Below are 22,256 nucleotides of genomic sequence, written 5' to 3'. Positions count from 1 at the left end.
ACTCTCACCTTCTGAAATCGTGCTTGCTTTTAAGTCATTTCTAGTCGTTTTCAATGAGAAAAGTTTAGGGGCTATTAGCAATTGTTACTAGGTAACAATTGAGCCAGCACAGTCCCTTTCATACACACTCCTATGTCTTGCTTGCTGTGACTGTTCTAACTTCCCTCTGCCATCTTATAATACTGATGATCTGTTGTGTTTCTGAGTGACATGTGCCATTTTATATAGCATTTCATTAGAATTATGAACTAAACCATGACAAATGAGGTACTTGACAAGGGAATCCTTGGCCTCTGGGTAAATTTATTCATTCTGCTATTGTCCCTTATATTTGAATCTCATTTCAAATTAAAGAATGATTGACTTGCAATTAAAATTATATGTATATGCTGTAACATGGTCTTCTGATATACATACAAGTTGTGGAATGGCTGCATCATCCATTACTATAAATCACCTTGAGTACTTATTTTTTATAGTAATAACTCTCAAAATCTACTCTTTCAAATGTTTTCAGTATTATTGTCATCTTTATGTGTTTCATTGTCATCCCTCTGTATTTAATTTTTTTAAGATAGGGTCTTATTGTATTGTTCGGGCTGAGCTAAAACATGCCATGTAGTCTAGGCTGGCCTGGAACCGTCCATTTCCCTGGGGTTGCAGAAGTGTGTTTCCATACATACCTGGATGATTACTCTTTAGATATAGAATTTTGTAAGTCTCAAAATATCTATAAGGAACAAGTTTTTCGATATGTGTATTTTGTATCTACCAGAAGCCTCTTTGTATGGGATTTTTGCACAGTCCTGGATTCAGAGAAACAAATTCATATATGATCTTGACATCCTCACCACTTACATAGATCCTAAAATGTTTCCAATTACTAAACTAACTAGTAACTTATTTCAGAATTACAGTTTTTTTTTCTGGAATTTAGTTCCTCATCTGGGGGAAAGAAATTTATTCAAATACCAATCTCGTTTTTATGTTATTTCTTTTTCGTGTATAACCTGGGGCTATAAATTATACTCATAACTGTTGCTGGATTTCCTGCCTGGTTCTGCAGGCCCCTTGCCCCAAATAAGCACACAGAGACACTATATTAATTATGAAACCATAGGCCGATGGCTAGGGGTTCTTATTGGCTAGCTCTGTCTTAATTGCTAACTCATTTCTATAAATCTATGTATTTCCACATGGTCTTGGCTTACCAGATACCTGTATCTCCTTTGGCGGCAACATGTCATCTGCTTTTGGCAGCTCTCTCCACCTACCTTTCCCAGAATTCTCATCTCCTAGTCCCACTTATCTTCCTGTCTTATTGGCCAAACAGTGTTTTATTCATTATCCAATAAGAGAAACATATATACAGAAGGACATTCCCCATCACATAAACGAATTAAAAAGAGACTCCAGAGCTGAGCATGGGTCCGCATACCTGAAATCCCAGAACAAGCTAGGCTGAAGCCAGAAAATGGTGAATACAAGACAAGCTTTGGCTAGACAGCAAATTCCAGGCCAACCTGGGCTACTCAGGGAAACCATGTCTGAAAACAGTAGCAGCATGACAGTCTGCAAAGGAAGAGTAAGGGGAGTTGGAAGATGCTTCTGATGGCTGAGTGAAATGAAACTCTCAGTGCCAGATACTGACAAGTTTGAATGACCCAGTGCTACCTCAACAGAACTAATCCTGCGAGTCTAGTATCAGTGCCCACACACACCAATGGGGGGACATTCACTAGGGTATCTCTGGGTCCCCTAAAATGTGGCCAAAGAATCATCTGCTCACATGCACAGACCTCTGCTGAATCTTGACTGGAAGGAGAGTGGCAGCTCCTAACTATGCTGATTATAGATGGATTTGGCCCAGTGTCCAGACAGATCTTCAAAAAGATGTGCTTTGGGCAGCATGTTATGTGTTCACAATTTTACATCATCCTAGCGGAAGAAAAACTGTTAAAAAGTCTTTAAATTTTCACACATGTAGATAATATGTTTTGGTCATACCTATCCCCAGCACCTCCCTCTCTATACTCCTGATACTCCTCAACATGTTTTCCCTTCTGACTTCTTGTCCTCTCTCTTTCTTAAATAACTGCCACTCACTCCTCAGAAAGGGGTGTAGCTCACATTAGCCACCCCCAGTGTTCACCGAAGAAACTTTGGTACTTAACATTACTGTCTTCATTCCCTGTCCCTACCACCACCACCACCACCACCACCACCACCACCCACACACACACACACACACACACATACACACACACACACACACACACACACACACACTCACACACACACACACACACACAATTGTCCGTATTCTGAGTTGAAACTTAGATTTATTATATCATTCCAGTTTGTCATACATAGTTACCATAGGATCATTGTCAAGAACACAAACAAACTCAAGGTGGAATAAAAAAAAAAAAGGAGCAAAAAATATTCTAGGGTTAGGCCAAAGCTAATCTTTCAGGTTAGGATGGCTACACAGAAAGGGAATGAAGATTAAAACTAATTTTTGCTGGCAGTTGCCATGCATTACAGGACAAAAATAGTGATCAAAAAGTGCTTATGTGAGCCTGGAGTCCTGTTTCCCTGGGTGACTCATGGGAAGACCTGTTGGCTTCTTTAATTCTTTAAAGGTGTTTGATAACATAATTAAGCAAGGGAATCCTGTGGAGCAACACTTGACAGGAGGGCTTCTGCCTCTCCACACCCAGTAGGCACCATTCCACAGCACACTTCTGTTACAGTGCAGACTTGAGCGCCTGCACTCAGGCACACTTCCTGTTATCCTCAGGCTCAGATGCGGTCAAGGAAAGGCTGCCTGTGCCCCAAAGAGTGCCCCCCCCCACTCACTCAGCTTTCTGACTTATTCCCCAGAGAGACCAAGAATCCAGCACATTTTGCCACTGAACGTTTTCATCTTTGGCCTATGCTTGCTCCTTCATCCCTTCCTTCTCAATGGATGCTGTTTCTGTGAGACTGCAGGACTTGAGTAACTCCTTCAGGGCAGCAAGGCCTTCAGACCGCTGGTGATATTCCTGGAGGTTGCAATAGCTCTGGTAGAGCTGTTGTTCTTCAGCACTGGGGCTCTCCTTGCCGAAGACCAACTGACAGCATCGTTTTACTTCTGGGTAATCGATGAGGTCTGAGTAGGAGTTCAGACGACTTTGCTTCCTCTGAAGAGCCTGGCGCATGTACTCCATGGTTAATTGTCTCAGTTCTTCCATCTTCTCTAGGCTGTCACTGGAGCCAGCATTTCCGGTTTTCTGTAATTGCTTCAGCCTTTCCCTGTAACGGCACATGACCAGGGTGTAGAGGGGAGTCTTGTTTTCTGTGGATCTTAGTGCTCTTACAAGAAGTGTGTTAGCTCTATCTAGGTTACCCTTTTTCTGGTAAAACTGGGATGCCTTTTGCAGTACATCCGCTTGATCAGGAGCTTTTCTCAGGGCGTCGTCAATCAGTCGCTCTCCTTCAGCTTCTTCTCCCATTTTCTGCAGTTTCAGGGCCAAGAGAACTTTGACATACTGGTTCTCAGCGTTCAGCTCCATGGCCTGCTTCAGAGCATCCACAGCGAACTGCTTCTCGGGCTGTTCTTCGAGACGGCTTGTGGCGATTGCCAGCCCAGACGAACACTCTGGATCACTGGGCTTCTCTTCTAGAGCCTTTAGGAAGCACATTTTAGCTCTTTCATTCCTTCCACACTTTAGGCGTGTCCATCCCTCCTCACAGTCAAGTTCTGGACATTCCACGCTGTAAGGATTTGCATACTTCTCGCACACGTGTCTCACCTTGTCAACATAAGCCTGAGCTTCTGAGAGCCGGCCCATGTGGTAGTAGATCCAAGCATAGTTTCCCCAGGTGACCAGATGTCTAATTTCTGCTTGATCATCCTGCTTTGGCTCCACTGAGACTTCAGCTTGCCTTAAGCACTCCAAGGCTGCCTCCTTTTCACCATCCAGGTATTTTATATAGGCCAACAAGTTGTACATTGTCGCTTTGTGCTCAGAGTTTAAAAGGTCAATCTGGTTTCGCACTCTGTCTTCCACATGACTTGAGAGACTTCCTTCCCAGAACAAGTTCCAGGTGAAATGGCACTTCAGCTGTGGAAGAATTTTTTCCAGAGAGTTCCTGGTGACCTCACTGTGGAGAAAACACACATGGTCACTTGGATCGTCTTGTGCATCCCTTGATGGTTCATTTTACATGATAGCTTGACTGAGCCCCAGGAGACTGAAAAATGAACTATCTTCTTGTGGATGTTGGACTCAGAGTACAGTGTGAGCCATGGGCTCCAGGCTGGATTTGCTTTCTGGCTATTCTTTCCAATTACCAGTTTCTCAAACACCCATTAAATATTCAAGATTTGTTTCTGTCCATACCCTTTCTGCTCCTCCCACAAGCCACCTCTTTCTGTTGTCCCTGTGCACAGTTTCACACACCTGACTCAAGCGGCATTTTTTTACAGTGAAGGAATGGGAGACTTGGTGGTGAATACTGCATCTTCACATTTCAGTGTACATATGCACAAACTTGTGGCCGTTTTAAAATAGCCCCATCCCTTGACCCTCTCCTCTTAGCCTTATCTCAGATCTACTCTTTCAATCATTTAGAAATTCCTGAAATTTGCATTTTAATCACACCAAAGTCAATTATGATAGAGCACAAGCATAGTGCAATTTCAGTGACAGTAATACTTTATCTCTGTTTCTACTTAACAGGGTAGAGGAAACCTAGCAGGTCACTAAGAGAATGGTCCTGATAGCTTGCTCCCCAATTATGAGAAAACAAAATCCAAAGCCGAGTGTGGCAGTGTACACTTTCAATCCCAGTACTCGGAAGGAAAAAGCAGGCTGATCTCTGTCAGTTTGAGGCCAGCCAGGGTGAAAAAATTAGACTCTGTCTCAACAACAACAAAACATAAGATAAAGTAAAATAAAAAAATTAAATTCAAGTTCTAAGTGTCCTAATCACATACTGGAGATTTAGATTACAGAATTAATAAGGAACACACTTGATGAAAAGTCAGGATGCTGATAAGATAACCACAAAACAGAAATCCACAAATTCTGGTTTAGTCTTTTTTAAATATAAGAAATTATGGTGGAACTGGAACCTCAGGGGCTGCCTCTTAGCTCTCAGATTTCATGGGCCAGATTGTTCTTAAAGAGGCTTAAAGATACTCATGTATCTTCAAGGCCTCCCCTGCCTTTGGTTCTCACCTGCTTCTCTAGTTCCTCTTATTAACTGCCAAGATGAAAGATGCTATGATAGTTTTCAATCTGTTGAGATTCGTAATTACAATAGAAACACACCTTTGGGTATGTCTAGAAAGATGTTTCTGGAAAGATTTAATTGGGCAATGAAAACTGATCCTAGTGTGGGAGGCACGACCCTACTAGCCAGGGTCCAAGACTAAATACAAAAAGAGAGAACAAGCTGGGGCCAGCAGTCTGGTATCTCTGCTTCCTGACTGAACACGGTGCCACCAGCTTATGCTGTTGCTGCCATGACTTCTAACCAAGACTTCACCCCCAAACTGTGAGCCAAAATAACCCTTTGTTTCTAAAGCCATTTTCATCAGGTCTTTTGTCCCAGTATACCAAGCAAAGTAACTAATACAGAGACACAGGCATAATACCCAAATTGGTGAGACAGGTCATGAGAAAATTGAGCAAATGAACATTTAATTTCTGCATACTGAAAGACCCTAACGAGGACATCTGTGCATAGAACAAGAGCTTTTCATGAGACTTTGCCTCCTACGCAGTCTACACAGAAGGTACCATGTACCTTTCCAGGTCCTTTATTTGCCCCATTTTGTGATGTTTATCGTGACAGGAAAGAGCAGCTCAAGCTGCCTCAGTCCTCACAGAATGCCATGATGTAGACTCCCGACCAGCATAGTCTAAAGGGTTCTCCTCAGACCTTCTTAGATTGGTGACTCTGGACATACCCAAACACGAAACACAGCAAAGCCTCTTGTTCAGGCTAGCCACCGAGGTTCTAGGCAGGTCTTGGCTTTCTGGTCAACCATATTCACCACTAAGACCAGTCTTCTCCCAGGGCCATTATATAGGAAGGAGGAACCCAGAGTAGTTGGAATTCAAATCCCAACTCTGACCTTGCTAAATATTTGTAACCCTTGGGTCTGAGGGCAGGGATGACTGTCTTGTTTTGTTCTCTCTCAGAGTAATTAATAGCATCTGTCTTCCCTGGGCCATTGATACCACAATCATTCCCTGATAGGAAATTGGTGGGAAAGGTACCATTTCTTCTTAATTCTCTCTGAGGCTCTCCCAATGACAGACTCTCGGCAGATGTAGTTACATTTAAGAAAATCACATTTACTATGATTTTTCTTTACTTACCGTAGAATCACTTATTTTAAGGGTATAGTTTTCTGAGTCTCAACAAATGTTTATGCCTATGGACCCACCTAGAGTCCTTATAGGCTACTTCTGACATTCCATATTCTATCCCTATTGCCTTTAGACACTCACTGTTCTATTTTCCATAACTAGAAATTAGGCTTCCTAGCAGCATTTCACAGTAGTAAAATGAAACTTTAAACATTGAGACTTGGTTTCATGTAAAAATTGAAAAACAAAACAAAACAAAACAAAACAAAACAAAAACCCTGTTTATCTCTAAAAATCATTTTCTCTACCTTGACCCTGAAGTGATCAAAGATTTCAGCAACTTGACCTGAGTTTGCAGTACTGATCCCAGCTCTCACACTACCTGCTGGAAAAAGAATGCTTCCTTTCCTACCCGCACCCTCCCCTGCACGCCCCCACACACAGAGAGCTCCCAGTGACTTGTTCACTTTAAATAAAGCAAGAGCAAAGTCCCGTTAGAGCAATTCCATTAGTACTAGCTTTGAGTCAAATTTTGAGCCTGAGTGGATCAAGCCATGCCTGTAAAACCTCTCTTAACTCAGGAATTAGCGCCATCCAGCGAGCAGCTTTAGAAGCTGCAGGACCTTGCCCAAGCCTACAGAGAAACAAAAATCAAAGGAAAAACTCAACAAAAGCCATGCAAATTTAGTTGTGTGGAATCTGTAAGCAGCCAGACAACTTAAGAGACTTCCACGCAGAAAGCAGCTCCATGTATCATCTACAGAGGAGAATCTGAGATTGCACTGACCTCATGACTGCTACCTGCAACTGCTCGGAAAAGCTGGATGTGGAGTGCACCCTTCAGGAATCTCAGTCAGCATCAGGTGGATGATCAGAGGACTATATAAGGGGGACAGGGGAGCGGTGGAGGGAGGAGTGCACCAGCTGATGCTCTCCTGTTTCTAAGGACTTGTGTTTGTGAAAGGGAAGAGGAAACTGGAAAGTGAAACTGACTTAAAATCATCAGAAGAGGAAAAAGAAACTTAATGCCGAGATGGGTTATGACCCAGCCAGTTAGTTTCCCAGCTTTTCCAGCCTAGAGCAGCACCAAGCAAAGACTCACTGGCAAAGCTAGCTTGACACATAGAGTTTATGAAGACAGAGTCCCATGAGATAGTTAGAGTTCAAAGTCAGACATTGCTGCTGTGTAGCAGGAAGATGACATGAACATAGATAGCTGTGAAATTCTGATTGGTTGTTTTACTTAGCAACTTGCTGCTATTAATGGTACAAGAGGTTAAGTGCAATCCTGTTAGCTCCACTACATTTGCCCAAAGACTATGCTTTGAAAGGCTTCAGTTAGCAAAGGCACTAAAAGTATAGCATTTTCAAGAATCATATTTAGTTCTTTTATTCAGAACTCAATGCCTGATTTTGACCTAGAGATTTCTCCCTCTCTCTCTTGAATGCACAGAAGCCAGGAGAGGACATTATGTACCCTGGAACTAGAGTTAAAGCAGCCGAGCAGCTCAGCTTGCGTGCTGGGAACTAAACTCAGGTCCTCTGTAAGAGCAGCAAGTCTTTTTGGCTGCTGAGACATATCTCTCCAGCCCTACGGAGAACCTTACATAAGAAATATTTTCTACTATTGTAGGATGACTTCTCCATATTCTTGATTCTTGTTTTACTCTAGTTCCTGGCTCATGAAGTACACTTGATTTTGCCATATATTAGTAACAATTGCATGTGGCAACTAGAAAATATTATTTGACATTAATCATTTTCCCCATCAGTGGAAAAAAACATTGAAATTTATTATAGTAAACTAAGAACCTCCCCTTTAAGAAATGTGCAAAACTAATCAAACTGATCAAACATTTAAAGTCAAAGATATCTGTGAGAATCTTGCCTCGGCTTAGGCATCTTCTCAGCCCTTGCTTGTCATTTCATGTTATATGTCCACAGTCACGTGTTTAACAGAAGATGAGTCACAGGATACATGTTCATAGGTTAGGCATTTTCATGGCATCTTCAATCTTGTTACAGAAGGCTGGCTCATCTCTTCAACATCATACCATAAACACAATTTCAAGCACTTGGCATTGCTTCAGAAATGGTTGCAGTCAATAGAAGAAGCCATCCAATTACTTATCTTACACATATAAATAACTTATCAGGGCATAGTTAAGATCTATCTTTCTCAATCAAGCACCTGAGGGGCATGAATTCTCCTCCACTCGGTACTGTTTTCTGAACTAAATGGAAGAAAACAGCCTTTTCATTTAAGGCCCCTGTCACTCTATGAAAAAAAGTCACAGCATGAAGTCATGAACGAACCATAACCAACAGATAATCTTCGAGATAGCAGGCACAAAGCCTAAACCTCTGAAACTATGTGAGCCACCCTAATTAAATGTTTTACTTTCTAAGAGTAGCCATGGTCATGGTGTCTCTTCACAGGAACAGAAACCCTGACTAAGACAGGAACCAACGTAAGTGTCCATCAATGTATGAATGGATAAAGAAAATATAGTGTGAAATATACATATATATTATATATATATATATATATATATATAATCATTACACACATGTGCATGCACAATGGAACAATGGGATACACAAGCACACACATGTACATACAAAGTGGAATACACAAGCACACACACACATACCCACACACATACCCACACAATGGAATACTCCCCAGTCTTTAAAAGGCAGAGACTCTGAGAATTTTCAGCAATGTGGATATGTCTGGAGAATGTCATGGAAAGTGAAACAGCCTGGACACAGAGAAAATATTCATGTGTATGAAGAATAAAAAAATGAACTCAAGAATCAGAGTGCAGAGGGCTATAACCAGATTGTGATGGGGTTAGGGACTAGAGGCCATGAGTCTGAAGATACACAATTTTAGTTTTTATTCTTTTTATTTAAATGAACTGTATGTTTTAATTAAAGATTTACTTTTATTGCCAGGCAAATGATAGTGCATGTCTTTAATCCCAACACTCGGGAGGCAGAGTCAGGCAGATCTCTGTGAGTTCGAGACCAATCTGGTCTACAGAGTGAGTTCCAGGACAGGTTCCAAAGCTACAGAAAAACCCTGTCTCAAAAAACCAAAAAAAAAAACACTTTTATTATTTTTAAGTGTGTGTGTGTGTGTGTGTGTGTGTGTGTGTGTATGTGTGTGTGTGTGTCCACAAGTGCATGTGTATTCTTAGAGGCCAGAAAAGGGCAACAGATTCCCTGGAGGCAGAATTGCAGGCAGTTGTGAGTCACCTGCTTTGGGTGCTGGAAACTGTATCTCGATCCTCTGTAAGAGCAACAAACAATTTCCGAATCATTCCTCCATCCCATTATTTAATTTAAAGACAGAGGTTGCTGGAAGCCAAGCAGAGAGGCTTCCTAAGTGCTCTTGATTAGATTGTCATCTGTGCAAACAGTTGAGAGCTTCATGCGGCAGTCTACAAGGATCTCAGGAATTCCCATCTTCAGGATGGAATGGGATTTCCATTAAAAAGATCCATCCATTCAGAAATGACACAAACTCAGGCATGCTCCAATTTTTAAAACTGATGAGGCCATAATGGAAGGAAGCCTTGGTGTTGGTGTTCCATATTGTAGGTTTCATATTGTCCTTTGTAAGACTGGCCCAACGAAGAGGAAAGGCAGAATTGGCATTTAGATTCACAAACCTTTAGTAAACCCCATTCTGATTTCTAATCTTAAATCCTTGTACTAGGCACCTAAGGGAAGGTGTAGTACACAACTGAGAATGTCTTATACCTGCTGCACTTAGGTGCATCTAAGAATCTCAGTTTTTCTCTGTATCTCCCCCCCACACCCAATACAAAGTGAAGATTATCAACATTTAGGCAGCTACACTGTAAATCATAAGGAAAACTTATTTGCTAAGTCTAATTCCCTTCTCTGAAATAGGTGATGGGGTAGTGTTGTGAGAAAAGAAGACCCAGGTTCTGTAGTCTTTAGTTGGATCTATCATTCCTAGTTAGTGTCAAGCTGATGGTATCCATGGGAGGTGATGCTAAAATAAGTCTCACTGGGACTGTAACACTCTCATGTCCTCTGCTCTCACTGGGTGAGTATGGTGTGAGTCTACTGGCATGATCTGATATGGTTTGGATCTGGAATGTTCCACAAAGGCTCCCACGGTGAGAGGTCTGGAGGGCTCTGACAGTTCAGTCCACTGATGGTTTCCTAATTTGATGGCCTCACTGGAAAGTGATGGAAATTTGTGAAGTAGGTCACTGAACACATGTACTTTGGCATGATACTTTGTCTCAAGGCATTCTTTGCTTCACTCTTGCCTTCCTGGCCTCTACAACGTGAGTGCTCTCTTCAGCATGCCCCTTTTCTGCCTCAATCCCAGAAAACACAAAGCCAACAAATCATTTCTGAAACCTCTGAAACAACCAACCAGAATAAAGCTCCCTGTTCTTATTATTTCTCTCTGGTATTTGTCACAGCAAGTGAAAACTGTTGGGGGTGGGGGGATATGAAAGCAATCATGACTCAGTCTGCTGTTCAGGGACTGCCTCTGAGCCTAAAGGAGAAAGAGGGCTACAAGAAGAAGCTGGGAGGGGCTTTTCCCCAAGGGAAGTTATGATTTGAAAGCAAGCTGGAGATGAGACAAGTCTTCTCTCTCCTTCACTCACACAAACACACCTGAGACTCTGACATACTCTCAGAGTACCAACCTAGTACAAGGACTGGAAACATACAGAAGCAGTTTTGTGGTCAAATAATGTTGATGTGTAGGGTTTGGAGCAAGACAAACAGCAGATAGAGTCCTATCATTTTCCAGGCTCGTTTGTCAGCACTTAGAGCAGCTTTGTCAGGGACTCACCACTTACCTCGAGTATATGCAAAAAGATGTGAGAAAAGTGGCCAGATCACCTCTCCTGACTGATGCTGAAGACTGAAATAGGAAGCCAAGGGACGCAAGGCAGGAGGGCACACAAGTGCCAACTGCAATGCCAGGTTTGCTTTCACTGTTACAGCTTCTTTGATAACAGGCCCAAGTTTGCATTTCAGCATGGAAGCCTATTCACAGCCCAGCATCTTCAAGGTCACACAAAGCACAATGGTGCTATTTTCCTTCAGAAAATATCTGAGGCCAGGGAACGTCATTTGACCCAACTATTCTCTAGAAACTGTGGAAGACTGCAGGCATCTCTATGTTCCTTTCCAGGTTGGTTGGCACTCCAGATTTCCTTCTTAAGAAATAGCAAGATCAGATGTTTTCCTGTCTGTCTCATCAATTTGTTACAACCCCTTACAGCCTTAGGGAGTGGAATGCCACTCCCTGAAGATGTGGTCAAACTATGTCCTAAAATCTGTCTAGGGTCTCTGGTTGGGTTCTTGCCTTGAACTCCTGTATGGATTTCCCTCAACATGGACTGTAAGTTATTAGCCAAATAAGCCCTTCAAGTTGGTTTGCTTGTGTTTTGAAACAACAACAGGAGTGCAAGCAAGGATAAAAGTCAAGACAGAGTGTGTCCCTGTGTACTGGATGCATAGTATCAGACATCTAATATAAAAAGAACAGACAGACACTCAAGGAAGCGAAAAAAATTTTGCTACTCTTTCTTGTCATACTTGAGTCTAAGACAGTGAGAGTACAGTAAAATTTTTATTGAACCAGAGCACTGCTTAATGTTCTACCTCATGTTATTTATGAACAAAGCTGAGTATTTTTCCAGAAATTCAAATGCTAAAAACTGATGGACTTAAATGCATACAAAATTTTTTAACATTTAAAATAATATGGAACATTGTTCCAGTGGTCAGAATGTTCATTTTAACAGTCTACGAATCTAATATATTTGAATTGCTGAATAAAATGTTCCTATGTACATAAAGGCAAACTAATCCTAATAGAGAAACATTTTCCACTCCAGAGGGTGACTGAGAGCCAGCCTCATACTGGGCTCATTGACTCGATGCTGCTTCACACCAACCCTAAAGTTTATTCCATTCAAGGATTACCTAGGAAATGTCAATTGTCAATTTTTTGATGTTCCTGAGTATTTTTTCAGAGTTCCAAGAAGTCTTTATGTCTCTTACTATGCAATATTTATAATGGAGGAAAAACTTCACCCTCCAATACCCATTCCATTTTCTAAGTCCTTCCACCAGGCCGTCAGTCACCAAGTTATTCTCCCATCTGGTGGCCTTCCTAGTGTCTGTCATATGGGTTCATCATAGCTTTTTGATAAAGGAAGTATTCATTTGACTAATAGTGACTACAAACTTTGTCCTCATGGGTTTATATTTGTCAAGGGCAAATCAGCATTCTCTTTGTCTCACAGGAGTTTCCACACAAGTTTGGAATAAATATTCATTTCATTTGTCACTATGGTAGACAGAATGCCCCTTATTTGCATGCAGCATCATACTCACAAATAGAGCAGAGTCAGGAAGCAGTCCCTCCGTGTGCATCTTGGAAGTTTGGCATTGACTTCCTGCTTTGCACACATATGGCCTGCCCTTCTAACTTCCTCTGGTCTCAGTTTTTCCAGTTATATTGCCATCTGAGTTAATGGAACAATTGAACTCATGTTTATGGGACACGGTAGATTGAGGACTGGCTGGGCAATTGGAGGGAGGATTGATTTGGTCCCTCAGCTTTTGTTATGGTTTGTTTGTTTTTAGACCTGGAACTCACTATTGAGTTTCTATTTTGAGCTCAATTAATATTGAGCACTATTTTGTAAATTTCAAAATTATGCAGTAAAACAAAATCACTACCTTCTGGGTTTTATAAACATATGATGATAGTGGTTATAAAGGCATATACATATCCAAACTAACAAGCAACGTACATAATCATTTAATATTTACATGTCTAATTCTCAACACCCTTCACCCCCTTTCCAGGTCATGCTCAGGCTGACCTCCAACTCACTGTAATCCTCCTGTCTCACCTCCTGCCAAGTGCTGGGATTATTGTCCTGAGCCACTGCTCAGTTTTTTGATGGACACTGTTATTATGTAGAACAAGGCTGTGCCATATCAGCAATAACTCAAGGATGGAAACTCACCCATAGGAGGAATTTGACTGCTTTACATAAATACAGAAACAAACCCAAGACAAATCCACAGAGGGGGTTTGAAAATTTGCTACCATGGAAACTATCTCTAAGAAATAGAAAGAGATCTAGACTGTTTGCCAGGCCTCTGTGTCTGTGCCTCCAACTGGCCTCTTTCTGAGACCCCTACATGATCCAGAGATTTAGGTGCCAACATCTGATCACAGGGTTCCCAGCAACCCTGATAAATACTACAGTCAGCCTGTTAGGACATGCTTATTCCATGTAGTTGTTAAGTATTCTGAATGGCTACTTGGTAAGGGTTTCTACTTTCCTTCCAGCAGTAGCCTTGTGGGCACCAGTTTACTACTGTTCATTTCCCCCCTCATGCAAAGACGGTGAAAAAACAGGCCTCTCAGAGTCCTGTCCCCTTTCAGAGACTTTGGCCGCTTGCTGGCTTTCTTTATTCAACTCCTGAAGAAACGCCAAGATGTGCAAGGCCTTGGAGTCAAATCCATTTTGAGAACGTCTCCTTTCAGCAATGAATCTAAGTTTGTTTGTCATCTTTTCTTTAGGCTTCGTCTTCTGCCTTATTTTCACACCCTCAAGATACTGGTGGATGGCCTTGTCTTCACACTTCATTTGAAAAAACTGAAAATTGCCATACCGTAGGTGGAGCAACTGTTTAAGGCCAGGAGTGAGTTCCTTCTTGAATCCTTTCTGGAAGTAATAATCGGCTTCTTTGTACTGCTCTGCCAGGACATAAAGATGAGCAAGGTAGCTACAGGAATCTTTGATCATCTCCTTGGTCTCTTCTGCTTTCTTTAAGTAATAAATTGCTTGTTTCAGTAACTGCTCTCTATTCTCATTCTGTGAAGTTTCTCTTCTGGAATCTATTTGAAGGACTTTTGACCTATAGAAACACCCAATATAGTAATACACATAGGCATTGTTGGGTAGGAGTTCTAAAGCCTGGCTAAGCAACTGTATAGCTCTGTCTTTATCATGTGTCTTATAATAAAACCTGGCTGCACTGCGGAGTACATCTGTCTCACCTGGGGCTTCCCTCAAGGCTTCTTCAACCAGTTCCTTTCCCTGGTTTTCCTGATTCATCTCAAGTTTCAGGGCCAAGAGTACTTTAACATAAGGGCTGTTGGGAGACATTCTAATGGCTTGCTTCAGAGAGTCGACGGCATTCTGCTGTGCTGGCCAGAAGTCTAGACGGTAGTTTGAGATGGCCCAGCCGCTGGTGAATTCTGGGTTCTTCGGGTCCTTTTCCAGAGCCTTTTCAAAACATACCTTCACTCTCTCATTTTGGTTTCGGGTACACTTCAGTCGGGCCCACCCTTCCTCACAGTCCAGCTCAGGACTCTCAATCCTGTAGGGACTGGAAAACTTCTCACAGACCTGTCTCACCTTGTCAAGATAAGCCTGAGCTTTTTCGAGTTGGCCCATGTGATAGTAAACCCAAGCATAGTTTCCCCAGGTGACTATATTTCTGATTTCTACGTGGTCAGGATGCTGTTGCTGGATGAACTGTTCAGCTTTCTCTAACTCTTTCAGTGCTGATGCATTTTGGCCTCTGCGGTGCTTTACAAACGCCAATATGTTGCACATTGTGGCTTTACACTCACTGTTCTGAAACTCATCCTTGTTAAACACCTTGTCCTCAAACTCATCCAATGACTCGTCTCCTGCCATCAAGTTCCAGGTGAAATGGCATTTTAGCTGCTGTAGCTTGCTCTCCAAGGATTTCTTAGTGGTTGTGCTGTGGGACAGAAAAAAATAAAGAAACAGTCATTTGGGGACATCCCACATTCACCTGGCAAGGAGTAGGATCACAGCAAATATTCTCATCCTTCTTAACAGTCTTAATCTAAACCTCACCAAGGGACACACTTTCCTTTCTTCCAATATTTGGCACATGTCAAAATTACTGCATAGGGAAGCAAGAGTTTGCTCATTTGGGCAGCAGAATTGACAGAAGGAAGTGAGTCAGTCCTAGATGCAGTTAGGGTTTCCTAGAGAGACTGTCTATATTTCCTAGCTCTTGCCTTTGCTTTGGAGCGTCTTTGAACTCCAGCACAGCTCCAGTATTGCTAATGAAGGTTTTTGTAAATTAAGAAATAGTAATTTAATCTCTTCTTTACTCTTAACCTCTAACATACCATTAAGATTTAAAAATCTTAGCTATGTTTGTATGCTATTGACATTTCATAGTGCTGAGTCTAAATTCTTTGTTATCTTAGAAATTCAAATCCACTTTAGCTCCTTCATTTCCCTTTTAAAAGTTAATTGCTTTCTATTTCCTATTATTCAAACTTTGAAGATTTTTTAAAATGATTTTATTTATTTATTATGTATGCAACATTCTGCTTCCATGTATATCTGCACACCAGAAGAGGGCACCAGATCTCATAATGGATGTTTGTGAGCCACCATGTGGTTGCTGGGAATTGAACTCAGGATCTCTAGAAGAGCAGTCAGTCAGTGCTCTTAACCCCTGAGACATCACTCCAGCCCTTAATGCCTATTTTCTGTCTTCTCCTGATCCTGGTCCCATTTCTATTTTCCTGATACACATTCACATAAAAATATATAAAGCTAAGATTTACAAATGAGAGAGAACATGCATGTTTGATGCTTGCTGTTTTGAATCTGGATTTTCTTTCTTTTTCCTTTTTTTGTCTTTTCGATTTTTTGAGACAGGGTTTCTCTGTAATGCTTTGGAGCCTGTCCTGGAACTCACTCTGTAGACCAGACTGGCTTTGAACTCACAGAGATCCACCCGCCTCTGCTTCCTGAGTGCTGGGATTAAAGGCGGGCATCACCAACACCTGGCTGTAAATCTGGATTTTCTTACTTATTATGGTATTTTCTAGTTCCATCCATTTTCCTGCAAATCGCATGATTTCATTTTGTTCTCTCTCCCTTTTTTAAAAAGATTTATTTATTTATTATGTGTGAAGTGTTCGGCCTGCATGTATGCCTGCAGGCCAAAGGAGGGCTTATTACAGATGTTTGTGAGCCACCATGTGGTTGCAGGGAATTGAACTCAGGATCTCTGGAAGAGCAAGCAGTGCTCTTAACCTCTGAGCCATCTCTCCAGCCCCTTATTTTGTTCTCTTAGAAATACATATGAATTAAAATATAACTAATCGCTTCCCTCTATCCCTCCAGCTCTTCATGTGTCTCCTCCCTTCGGTCCTCTCAAATTAATAGCCTCTTTTTCTTTGAGTATCGTTACATATTTCTGAATATATATACAAAACATATGTACAAATCTATAAATACAGTCTGTGAGTCCATCTTTTGTTGTGTGTGTGTGTGGTTTGGGGGCTGAACACTAAGCAACCAGTCAGATAGCTCATCCCTGGGAGAGGCTAATCCTTTACTTATTCTTTTATGGCTGAATAAAAATTCCATGGTATGTACCACATCTTCATTATTCATTCATCATTGTTGGACTTGTAGGCTGATTCCATTTCCTTGTTTTGTGAGGAAAAAACATGTTTGTTTGAAACACACATGGACAATCTGAAATAATCCTAAAGTCCTTTGAGCATCTGCTCATTTTATTTGTTTGCATCTTACTTTCAGTCATTATGGATTTTACCATTATTGCAACATTTCCGCTATTAATTGCATTATATATGTGAGCAACACCTCAAACTTTCATTTCAGGTGAAATTCTTGCATTGATGCTGTCTCACTCAGGTGACTTATTAATACATCTATTTATTTTTGGTTTTTCAAAACAGGTTTTCTCTGTGGCTTTGGAGCTGTCCTGGAACTAGCTCTTGTAGACCAGTCTGGTCTCAAACTCACAGAGATCCACCTGCCTGTGCCTCCCGAGTGCTGGGATTAAAGCCGTGTGCCACCAACACCTGGCTTTTTAAAATTATTATTAATACTTTCATATTATTATTTTAATTTACTTTTGATTTTAATCTCTAAGGTTTATATTTTATACCAGAGATAGGAAGTTTGCTGCAGGGCAGGTTTATAAGCACCCAGTTCCTTTTGGGTGGGGGAAGAACGCTTTTTTTTTTTCAGGGTACCCTTGTGACTCTTAAAGATTTTTCCATCCTGTAAGATTCCCTTCAGTCTTATCCATAAACAGATAAGGAAATAAGCAGGAAACAAACTAACCCAGTACAGAAGCCTCTAGGATGTTACCTATTCTCTCTCTTATTTTTCCATGCTATCTATACATCAGCTGTTTATTCTAATATTACAGATTCTGACTTATAAAATTTATAGCTAGAAAGCCACATGAAGTGACAAAGATCATGTCTGAACTATATTGACTGTACTCGACCCCTCTCTTTGACTTTTTACCTTACATCTTGCAACCACCCACATTTTTTGTTGGGCCAGAGTTAGGGTTACCAGAAAGGAAATAGATCTGAAAGGCAGTGAGTGAGACAAGCTCCTTCCTTCTTGTCTGTGCTGTGTTTAGTTAGCAAGCTTCATGTATTTCTGAGATTAATTCAGCAACTACAAGTAAAATTCAGATGTGCAGGAAGCAGGGTTAGTAGTCTAAGTATGTCTTTAACAATAAAGTAATCTAAAAAGATCAATTCCCTTAAATAATATTTGTATTAGATTCACCCAATTTAATTTTGCAACCAGAAGGAGACACACACACACACACACAGAGGGAGAGAGAGAGAGAGAGAGAGAGAGAGAGAGAGAGAGAGAGAGAATTGACAAGAGCAATTCTTCTGGATCTGTCTTTACAGGAAGTCCCTGCTAGATCAAACAGCTGTCTCTGACCTCAGTTCTCAGCTGCCAGCTAAGCAGATCTGGAGGAAGCAACTGAGCATCTATCTCTATGACATACTTACAGCTATAGGGACAGAGGTGGGCAAGGCAATAAACAAACACAGAAACACAACTAGCCTCTCGTGGGACTGTGGCTGCTTAGGATTTGCAGCCATCAGCAGGGCTGACCTCCTCACCACCAGAGCAAGGGAAGACATACCTCATGGTTGCTGTGCAACTCCCAGCAGTGTTGAAGGGCTCAGTGCAGGCTGCAGCTCGCTCCAGGCAATCTCGTCCTCAGACTTCTAATGAAGTGCTACTGACCCATATATAACAGTGGCTGCTGGTTTCTCTTCCTGTTTCTTGGCAGCTGACCCCACAGAAGAGAAATTGAAACCAGAAAGTAAAACTGATGTCACTTTTTATGAACAAATTAGTTGAAAAAGAGCCAACCCCTCTCAGTGTCCAACTTTGTGCTATGAGTCAGAAGTATTGATGTCTTTGATTTGCAACACAGATGGTATTCAACCTGGAGAAGGAAACCTTTACCTCAGCATCCTGCCCTATGTTGCCACTATTGCCTATCCTCACTCTCATCACCCTTATGGCTCACAGGCCACTGCAAGGAGCATTTTCTACTCCCTGGGCAGGGATTTTTCTCTGACTCATTTACAAAGCTGAAGGTCCCTTCCTTCAGTGACAGGTGCACACTCCATAGCGTGGCAGGGATCCTAAATGCAGATGTTGGATGACTGGACACAGTGTCCAACTTGGGATCCGATACCCATCCCTCTGCATTTCTATGCTGTGGCTCTCTGTTTGTCTCTGCTTTAGTTTCTCCTGTTCTGAATTAGGAACCCTACTGCTACCAAATCATCATGATGATGGGAGGGTTGGGTGGGTGAATGTATGAAATGCTCTAGAATCATGCCTGGCACCTAGTAACTAGAGTGACTAGTAACCCAAATCATTGATCAGAATCCATAAGCACAAACTTTAGATCTTTGCTTTTTTCCAAAGCCTGAAATGGTCTGAAAGTCATGACCTGCCGTGGTCACTGACAATCCCGAGGCAAATAATCCTTAGGACATCCTATATATACCTGGCTTCCTTGGGACCTGCCTTTTGGGGCAGCTTGTCAGTCAGCAGTTACTTCTTGCTCTCTTTGAGATTGCTCACCAGGACTGCTCTTGCCAAAGGCACTCCCTCCATCTCCTTTGTCCTGACCTTCTGAACTGTGAGGAAATAAATTTCTATCCATTATGCATTATCCAGTGTATGCCATGATGATATTAAAGAAAACGGGAGTGAGGACCTTCTTTTTCAAAGTTTAAAAATGTGTGTGTGTTTCTGGGTATGCCTGTGGGCTCGTGAGTGCCAGTGGAGCCCAGGAAAGGGCATTGGTCTCCCTGGAGCCAGCATTACAGTTGGTTGATTGGTCGACATGACCACTTATTGGTAGGGTTAAGGATTTTATTATAGATATGAGAGAGAGAAAGAGAGCACAGATAAAGATATCTGGAAGAATCTAAAGCAGAGAGAGAGAGAAGGAAAAAGACTACCATGGCCAGCACTAGGGAAATGGGAGAGCAGGAATTAATAGTGGAGATACCCAGATATTACATAGCAAATGAACCAAGAGGGAGTAAGGGAATAAGAGAGAATAAGTAGATAAATAGAAATACAGATAGATAGATAGATAGATAGATAGATAGATAGATAGATAGATAGATAGAGCAAGAATTGTAAGAGCAGAGAATAATGGGAATCCCATGTTATAAGAAGGATGAACAGCCGACAGGAGGGAACCCTGTAATCTGGAAGGGATTTAGAGTAGAAGAGGAGGTGAGAAGAGCTAGGATGTCAGCATGGACATTGAAATATATAACAGGTACTGTGATACTGATGGAGCTTAGAGGCCAGCAGGGGCTGATGGTGCCATGGGCATTCCTATGTCCCTCCTGCCAGGTGAGGGAAATGACTCCTTTTAGCAGATAGGAACTGGTTTCACAAGTTCCTGAGGAATTCTGTATTTTATCTAACCACCAGAAACCCTCCTATAGTACAGGTTGAGCTCATTTCTTTTTAATTTTTTTAATTTAAATTCTTTAATTACTACTCATATTTACAAATCCATCCCCTCTCCCCATCCATTTCTCGTTAGATGAACCACCTTTTGGACCTTAGGGAATTGGAGCTTCCTTTGGACCTGACACCGATGTAACTACGTTTGAAATAGAACCTTTATTAGATGAAGTAATGACATCAAAGGATAAACTATAATCAAGAAAACAAGTCATTACAACAAACATAACAGGGATCATTTTATTTGGATAGTTCAAAATCTGTACTGGTTAAGAAAATTGTAATGTAAACAGGTAGTTTAAAATCTAATGAATAATGATGTTTAAAATCTAATGAACAAAAATGAAATGAAAGAAATGCCTATTGCATGAACAATGTTTCAATTTTTAGAGTTTTTAGAAAACATATCACTGTATAGTTTTAAGTAGCATGAACAATGTTTCAGTGCTACTTAAAACTATGCAGTGACATGTTTTCTAAAAACTCAGTGATCTCAGGTATGTGGCAAATGAGGGACTTTCATAAGAGAGTTCCTGGAGGATTTGTGATACAGACCTTGTAGGGCAAGGTGGTGAGACAGGGTAGGGGCTTTTGACATAAAAATTTGTGAGCCTTAGGAATTTTTAGGTGTGTGTGTGTGTGTGTGTGTGTGTGTGTGTGTGTGTGTGTGTGTGTGTGTGTGTGTGTGATGTAAAATGGTCCCCTGGAGCGAGACACCATAACCATGCCTCATAAGGGCTGGCTCCGGGTGTGCCTGAAGACGCTAGTCAGGGTGTGGTCAAGGTGATGTCAGGGTGACATGGGAGAAGTTTAAAGAGTTAGGCAACGCACATGGTAGCCCCCTCTCTTCCTTGCTGATTCAGCTTGCTCTGCTTTCCTGCTGGTTGGCTAGGGATCTCTGTAAGTAAGCATTTTACCTAATAAATATATACTGAGCATGTCATGACTACTTATTGGAAATTAACATCAATAGGTCCCTTTTTCAGGAAGTCACTATATAATGTAAGTTAAAATTTGAACTCACATTCCTTCTGCCTTAACATCTGGAGGGCTGGGATTACATGCATGCACCACCATGCCCAGCTTCTGCTAGTTTTTTGATATCTCAACATGGTTAGGGAACAGTTTTCAGTTATTCATGCAAACATTAATGTTAGTGTTATCCAGTCTGTGTGTGTTCATGTGTGGGTACCTCTGTGGGTGCATGCATATGTGCACAGATATGCAGGTATGTACGTTTGTGTATGTTGGAAAGCTTTGTGTTAGGAAATCAGCATATAATGACTAAAATTACAAGAACAGGAACCATCAATGTACTCACATTATTGAAAAGCATAGTGATAAGGAACATAGAGTCACCGAGTGAGTTTTTGTAGTGAATGGAGACTTTGGGAAATAGGGAACAGTGTTAGATGGAGCTGGGAGTCTGCTATCCCTACTATCCCGAAACTGATTGTTTATTGCAATTAAATAATGAAAACAGTTGATTGAGCTACAAAATAAAGACAGACTAGAAGAGAAAAGAAATGAGGAGTAAGGGAAAGAAGAAAACACGAGAAAGATGGAGAAGAAAAGAAACCAGGAGGTGGGTGGAAGAAAGGGAAAGATGGACAAAGCAAGCAGAATGTTTACATACAACAACTGTTAGGTCCAAAGGGAAAATCCACAAACATCCAAAGACAGCAGAGTCAATGGCCTCGCCCAAATGACAGTCTTGATCAGGCTCAAGCTGAACTATTGCTGGTGGAGAGACTGGTAGCATTCCATTGGAACCTGTGAACAGGGTTTTCTGTTGCCAAAGGGACCCACTTTCATTATCCTTTCTTGCCTGTGGCAAAGGGGATATCTGATCCTCTGCTGCCATACACCTGTGGTTGTGTATCAAAGCCCATAGTAACCCCAGGCTTCTCTGATCCCTAACCTTGTAAATACTCCCTGACAGAAAGTAACCTGTATCCCCTGGCTGCTCTCTCTCACAAGGCAGTTCTTCCACTTTAAG

The 22,256-nt window shown here is 41.5% G+C and overlaps 2 protein-coding genes across 2 annotated transcripts; both read right to left on the bottom strand.

Moving 5' to 3' along the window:
- Positions 1-2,322: 2,322 nt before the first annotated feature.
- On the bottom strand, positions 2,323-7,323 carry LOC100773381 (interferon-induced protein with tetratricopeptide repeats 3-like). The gene is made up of 2 exons (XM_027406370.2): positions 7,156-7,323; positions 2,323-4,149 (listed from the first exon to the last, which is right to left on the bottom strand). Exons 1-2 carry the CDS (start codon positions 7,158-7,160, stop codon positions 2,937-2,939), a joined length of 1,218 nt encoding a protein of 405 aa, XP_027262171.1. The 5' UTR covers positions 7,161-7,323; the 3' UTR covers positions 2,323-2,936.
- A 4,664-nt stretch (positions 7,324-11,987) lies between these two features.
- Positions 11,988-18,542, bottom strand: LOC113834739 (interferon-induced protein with tetratricopeptide repeats 2). Its single transcript, XM_027406369.2, has 2 exons — positions 18,393-18,542; positions 11,988-15,173 (listed from the first exon to the last, which is right to left on the bottom strand). The coding sequence occupies exons 1-2, from the start codon at positions 18,395-18,397 to the stop codon at positions 13,772-13,774; spliced, it is 1,407 nt and encodes a 468-aa protein (XP_027262170.1). The 5' UTR covers positions 18,398-18,542; the 3' UTR covers positions 11,988-13,771.
- Between the last annotated feature and the right edge of the window lie 3,714 nt (positions 18,543-22,256).

Source organism: Cricetulus griseus, chromosome 3, assembly GCF_003668045.3.
Source record: "Cricetulus griseus strain 17A/GY chromosome 3, alternate assembly CriGri-PICRH-1.0, whole genome shotgun sequence".
In the NCBI taxonomy this organism is placed as follows: domain Eukaryota; kingdom Metazoa; phylum Chordata; class Mammalia; order Rodentia; family Cricetidae; genus Cricetulus; species Cricetulus griseus.
This window is presented reverse-complemented; position numbering and strand designations above follow the sequence as displayed.